The sequence below is a fragment of the Thalassophryne amazonica genome, chromosome 7, assembly GCF_902500255.1.
Source record: "Thalassophryne amazonica chromosome 7, fThaAma1.1, whole genome shotgun sequence".
In the NCBI taxonomy this organism is placed as follows: Eukaryota; Metazoa; Chordata; class Actinopteri; order Batrachoidiformes; family Batrachoididae; genus Thalassophryne; species Thalassophryne amazonica.
This window is the reverse complement of record NC_047109.1, coordinates 36,034,537-36,041,482: the sequence shown is the minus strand read 5'-3', so window position 1 is coordinate 36,041,482 and position 6,946 is coordinate 36,034,537. Positions and strand designations below refer to the sequence as shown.

At 40.0% G+C, this 6,946-nt stretch overlaps 1 protein-coding gene across 1 annotated transcript in view; it reads right to left on the bottom strand.

Moving 5' to 3' along the window:
* Nucleotides 1–4,739: 4,739 nt before the first annotated feature.
* tmem145 (transmembrane protein 145) overlaps nt 4,740–6,946 on the bottom strand; it is a 109,649-nt gene continuing 107,442 nt past the window's right edge. The window contains exon 11 of the mRNA XM_034173604.1: nt 4,740–5,257. Within this exon, the coding sequence (XP_034029495.1) occupies nt 5,018–5,257 (240 nt within the window). The 3' untranslated portion in view covers nt 4,740–5,017. The remainder of the gene's footprint in view (nt 5,258–6,946) is intronic.

The following is a 6,946-nucleotide window of genomic DNA, read 5'->3' as shown; positions in this document are numbered from 1 at the left end:
CTCTTAACCAGGTCATTCTGAGTAGCCTAATAGCTGTGCTGTTTTTTTGTCATGCATACATGATCTTTTTTTCTTTTCTCCATCATCTTTCCCTACTCGCGTGTCTCAGTCCACTAATGTACATCAACGTACACAAAGTTAAAGCCATGATACTGACAAAGCACGTGTGTTAGTCGGGTCGGCCAGTGTTGGTTCAGTCACATCATGGTTACCACAACAACAGGCAACAGCAGACAAATGGCAGTCAGTGTCATATATAAACACATCATCAAAAATAACAACTAGGAATTCAAGTAGTATTCTGCTTCACACACTAAATTATACTCTCACGAGTTACACACCACGGTCCAAACATCTTAAAATACTCCATACAGAAGGTTGCCATTGATTAAACAGTGGACTACCTGTTGACTTCCACCATTTATGGATTAGAAAAATACACAATCAATGTACAATATTTTCTAGTTGAGATAAAATTGCTTGATTTGTCAGCGTCTTTACAGTTTTTTTGTTTGTTTTTTTGTCAGTATCTGAATTGCAGAAAGCTGGTGGTCCACTCTGTTCCAGAGAAATCCATACATTCTAAATTGATTGTAAAATGACTGTGCACGATACGGCCTATAACATGTCCACTCAGAGACGTTTTCAGACTCTATTTACAGGTGTTGCAGGTATGACTCTGAAATAGTACGACGTGCGGATACAGGTTCAAAGCAGTCTTATAAGGTGACATCACGAATAAATAGACTAAGACCAGGAACATTAAAGTGCTCCATGCAGGACAGACAATATGTACAACTGTGTCGCTCTGTTCACAGCTCAGCTATACTTCTTTTCTTAAATCATAGCTCATTGGTAGAGGAATAAAAATGACTAATAATGGTTCAATCTTTGCCATATTCTACAGTGCCTACAAAAAATGACCCCTTTGAGATTTTTGTTTTTCCTCGGCACTGGAAAGCAGCAATCCTGTGCTGACTGTAGCTTTGAGCGGTGGCGAGTCTAGACTCTAGGGTGGGGGCCGTATGGAAACCCATCCGGGTCTTCTCTCCCTTTCTTTCCACATAAAAAGTTAATTTCACACCACTCACATATCTGTCAGTGTGTTGCTTAGTTGAGAGTTAAACACTCTCATGGGTCCTGTGGAAACTATAGATGCTATAGGACTGGATCAGTCAGGGAGGGGTGACGGTGAGAAACTGAGGCTGACAATGCAGGATTTGTGATGTCAAATCTTAATTTTTCCGGTAGGGTTAAAATGGTACTAAAATTCTTTGGGGTGGGGGCTGCATGCCTATGAGGCCCCTCCTTAGATCTGCCTTTGCTTCACAGTACAAAGACCAAGAGCAGCAGTGCACAAGATGAAATCTGGACCATGCTTTTTTATATACACAGCCCGAGTGCTGAAAATTCTCTCTGGGCTCTCCACTCGCACATCACGGTAGATGCTGCCTCATGTTATATTAATGCTGAGCTTCATCATAATATAATACGCCTGCTTATAAAAGATTGCTACCGGATTCATGGGAATTCTTTTGGATATTTTTTAGATAAAACGTCCTTTTTTCAGTACATAAACCTGTGGAGTGTCACTGTGCACAGCTTCTGCAGACTTAAGGAATAGAGGGAAGAGTGTCAAAACCCGTACCATCCATACCCTGTGTGGTTTTTGGTGCACAGTTTGGATTTAAAGCTTTTTCCCGCCTCTCATAGCAGATGTTAACACAGAAGAGACTCACTGCTCCACAGAGGGCCTACTATTTAGAACAGAAATAGTTTCCTCTCTCAGTTTCTCCCACTCTTCACTTTTGGGAAGGAGAGTAGCTATGGTTTATTGGTGTCACTGCAAAATGAATGTGGTTATCACTTGGTGGTCTCCAGCATCATTCTTCTGTGCTGTAGTGTGCTGAGGCAGCAGGCTGAAGGCAGCTGACACAGACTCAACAAGCTCATCAGGAGAGCTGGCTCTATCCTGGAGGTTGAGCTGGAGTCAGTGGTGGAGGTGTCAGAGTAGAGGATGCTGAGGAAGCTGCTCAGCATCCTGGTCAATACCTCCCACCCCCTGCATGCCACACTGACGTCCTGTCAGAGCACCTTCAACCAAAAACTGAGACCACAGAGGTTCACTATAGAACACCACAGGAGGTCTTTCCTACATGTGGCAATCAGACTGTATCATTCCTCCCCCTTCTGCAGGATGAGTACATAATGAAGAGAGCTATTCAAAATTATTCAGTTATTCAGAGTAAATTTGTTGTACCTATTGTACCAACAACAACAACAAAAACAAATTTACTCTTTCTGTACTCTGGTGAAATACTTTCCTTTGGGATAAATAAAGTTGATTGTATCTTATTTGCTGACCCAGAATTTTGGGGAACCTCCCATACACAATTTTTGGGAGGGTTTGACTGTTTCTGTTTTTTAAAGGAGCACATATTTAGATTTTTATCCCTGTCACAAAATAATAAAAACATGTAAAAGTCCAGAGAGTATTGTGAAGTAATGTGCGGGTAAGGATTTTTTTTTTTTTAACACCCGCACCCACCCAGCTGGTCATGAGAGCCAATTAACACTGCCTGACCCATACAAAATATGCAGTGATTAACAACCCAAAACCAAGCTGGCTCACAAAATAAAGCAACAACAATGGGTCTATGTATGCTGTGATGGAATCATAGCATTTACGTAGGAATATGCTTTCTTATTTAATCACATTTTAAGAAGGATAGACATGGGTACAAACACCAAGGATGCCACTCATGCTGCAGTCACATATTGGCTGTAAGTGGCAGACTGTAATGCAGATGTTTTATCTTTAATGAGGAAGAAATTTGGGCAGCAAGAGATGTATTATTTAAGTGCAGAGAGTCACTCAGTTTTAATCAGGTAAAGGTGAATAATTTGTGTGATATTACAGAGAATAATTAATCTACAACCTCTCAAAAGTTGTCTTTTTAAGGCACCAATACAGTCAGAGCTTCCTGCTTTAATGGAGGCTGCATTTCAGTTTTATGTCGCTAGAATCTGGAACAAACTTCCAGAAATGGTTAGACAGGCCTCAATTCTGACAATGTTCAAATCCAGGCTGAAAAAAAAGCTGAAGCTTTATTTTACCTGTGCATATGACAGTTGAAAGTATTTTATTTGCATTTTTTCCTTTTAATGTATTTTTTAAATGATTATTTAGATTTTATGAATTGATTACATTTGATTGTAAATTTATGTAACTGTAAAGCACTTTGTATTTTTTATTTTTTATATTTTTATTGCCTTGTGTATGAATTGTGTTCTATAAATAAACTTGCCTTGCTTAATATATGCTGTGCAAAACACTATGTTCCAGTGAAGTAAATTACAATCATTAGGATAAAAAAAAATAAGCAAGCCTCATGTCGTCGTCACCTAAGGTGTGCCACTGCAGACAGGAATTTTACTATGATGACCATTATGACTATTTTTGTAATTGCCAACATGAATATAGCAAAAATGCAGACAATATCAAGCAGCACAGAGTGCACCCTCTGGCGTGTGTGGGAGAGAGGAAGAGAACGTGGATGTAATCGCATCTTATATATGCCATTGAGAGAGTCTGTAACATATCTGCAAATTATTAATTACTGAGTGGGAACTCTGTTTTATTATTTTTGACCCGCTCCACCCGCAACTGCAACATTTTTCTGATCAAGCTTGTCCACAACCTTATGAGCCATGGTTCAACACCTGCAGGTTACAGATCGACCTGTTAATCAGTAGTGATTATGATTATTGTTATTATTTTTAAACAGTCACTGTAACTAAAGGCAGAAAGGCCAACAAATACAGTCCACATATTTTAGGTACTCAACAAGAGCGACATCAAAGTTAGTAAAGGTTTGGGTGTCCTGTTTACATTGGATACATTGTAGATTTGAGCTGGAGAGTGATGGGGTGAAAAAACAGGGTTGAGTTTTCCAGTGACTTGGGGGAGGAGTTAATCACCCCGTCCTTGTGCTGTATTGCATAAGTACATTCACTGCCGTCTGTATACAGAGAAATGACTTTAGTTAGCAAACACTCCAATGGAAATTGAGCTGAAACTGAATATAGTGTTTGTTTTCCCAGACAGCGGAAAAAGGAGAAATTACAGGAATATCGTTTAACAGAAACTGTGACTGTAAATTGATTTTCGCCCGTCAGAAGTACTACTAAAATCTATTGTATGCATTTTACAAAAGTATAAATTCCAATACACACAGTAAGCAAATATTCACATGGAATACATCCATTTTTGGACAGCAAATACAAACATGCTTGTTTTACGAGTACCTACAAGTGTCCCACAGTAAACAGGAGACTGTACATTTGCACATCAACAGCATGTCAAATGTGGAACGATCAGCAGAAGGCATGAACAAACAAAAATTATGTCCCCAAACTCAGGAAATATCTATAGTCTATCAAAAATGACCCCACAGAAATAAGTCATGAAAAGATTAAATGTAATGGCATAAGATTTCTGATGGTCTCAGCACCAGCTAGAATTTAATAATATAGAAAAGAACCATCAAACCTAATTAGGCTTTTGTGACAAATTCTTAAACTATACAGTGGCATTTTTAGCTATTCACATTCTCTTCCAGCGTGCCATCAATGCCTGATGAATTTTTAAACAAAAGCATTTCTGAATGTTGTTCACTTCCACTTCATGCACAGCTGTCGTTCTGTTGCTCCAGCTACATACACTTTGTCATCTTTTTCCCCTGGTGGCTCCTACTGGTCAACATCAAATATTTATTGCTTCTTTATTCTTCAACAAGCTTCCATCTCCAACTCCTCCATTTCGGTGATTTCATTTCTGTTTCAGGATGCTCACTTTCAGATGCCCTTTTATGGTGATTTCTGCCCTTCGTCCATCCAAACCTTTCTTGGATGACACGTGTCTCTTTAACGCTGCGATTTCCACCTTCTGATTTCATTCGTTTGATTTCGTATTACCATTCTCTCCCCATCTCCCTTTCCTGTCTGTCTCTCCATCTTATGCCTTTGTTCCAAAGCCTGCTCCTCCTCCGCCCTGCATGCTGAAGTACTCTGTGAAGGAAGGGATCCGGGGAGGGGGCAGGGATGAGTGTGTGGCAGGGCGGGGAGGTATTGGAGGTGGAAGTTGGGGCAATAAGGATGTCAAGTCAGCAGCCGTGGTGATGATCTTCTGTTCGCTGTTCTTCAGCACATCTTGTCCTTTCCGGGCCACCGTCTCATCCACCGTCTTCACCGGATCCTGCAAACAGAATGACACTGACTTTACACATTTGATGTGATTTAAAAGACAAAAAAGTTTGTTTCCATTGTTTTCAGGTAAAATTCTAGACACTGACAGCTATGCAGATGATATGCAGCTTTTCAATTCGGTGGCTAAAAGAAAGCCATCGTAGTACTTTTTTATCACTGTCAATATACAGAACATAATAAACATCTGGATTTGATTACATTTATTCAAATTAACCCTCTGATGTTCACAGATGCAACATGTCCAGATTAACATAAAATTTCTATTATTATATATGTGTGACAGAATGATACAGAGACTTTGTTCGACCACTTCCTGAAACTACAACTTCTTAGCTATAGTTTCCATCTTTCTTGGGAGGATCTGTCATTCACAGCCAACCCTAGAATCTGGTAAAGAGCACATGGCCTTGCACCATCAGCACCGCTTTGTGCTTAAAAGTGGCTGCAATGCATCTCAGTCAGAGATTCTCAGTGAAACACTAAGACAATCAAAAAGAACCTTCCCACTGACCTGAAAAGGCTTTAATTTTTATTTAGTCTTTCACTGGCACATAGCAATTATGGATTTTATGGAGTTTCTGCTAATGAGGGATTTTATTAATTAATTTTCTATACCCACTTACTCCAACTAAATAAATGAACTGCATTTATATAGTGCTTTTCCATCGGCACCAGACGTTCAAAGCAGCTACACACTCCAGTACACACTGGGAGCAACTAGGGAATTAAGGACCTTGCCCAAGGGCCCTTCGTGATTTTCCGATCAGGCTTGGATTTGAACTGAGGATCCTCTGGTCCCAAGCCTAACACTTTCACCACTAGGTCACCTCCTCCCCAAAGGGTAATGGAGGAGCTAAAGACTATCCCAGCAGTCACTGGGCGAGAGGCAGACTACAACCTGGACAGGACGCCTGTCTATTACACATCAAATGTGTGTGTGAAATTTACGGTGTTGAGATATGTGGGTGTGAAGCGTTAAGACTGTAGTGTTAATTTCAAACAAATTAACAACACATTTGTGTCACATGGCCGTGTTAAATCACACAGTGTTAACTGAACTCTCTGCAGGATTTAAACTGCGGCCATGAGTGAGCGGGAAATGAGAAAAGGAAGAAATGTCTACATGTACAATATGATAAAACACCATCATTGGCCATACTGTGCATTTAGAGGAATAATGTTACACACATTAGCCACCATGCTATACAACACATTCTATGGGATATCATGCGACACACAGTAACACAACATAAACTGATGAGATATACTTTATACTTTATTGATCTCACAGTGGAGAAATTACGTTTACACTCCAGTTACCTCAGACAGCAATTAGTCCACAATTATTACTTGTTTACCGTAATAATGGCACACATCAGAATTAAAGACAGCACATACGAGGTCTGTCCAAAAAGTATCGGACCTTTGTATTTTTTGCAAAAACCATATGGATTTGAATCATGTGTGATTGCATCAGCCAAGCTTGAACCTTCGTGCACATGCGTGAGTTTTTTCACGCCTGTCGGTTGCGTCATTCGCCTGTGAGCAGGCTTTGTATGAGCAGTGGTCCACCCCTCTCATCAGATTTTTATTGCAAATAAATGTCTGAACGATTTGGAGCTTTGCTGCATCAAATTTTTCCAGAAACTGTGAGAGACCTCCAGCTGGACACCATTTG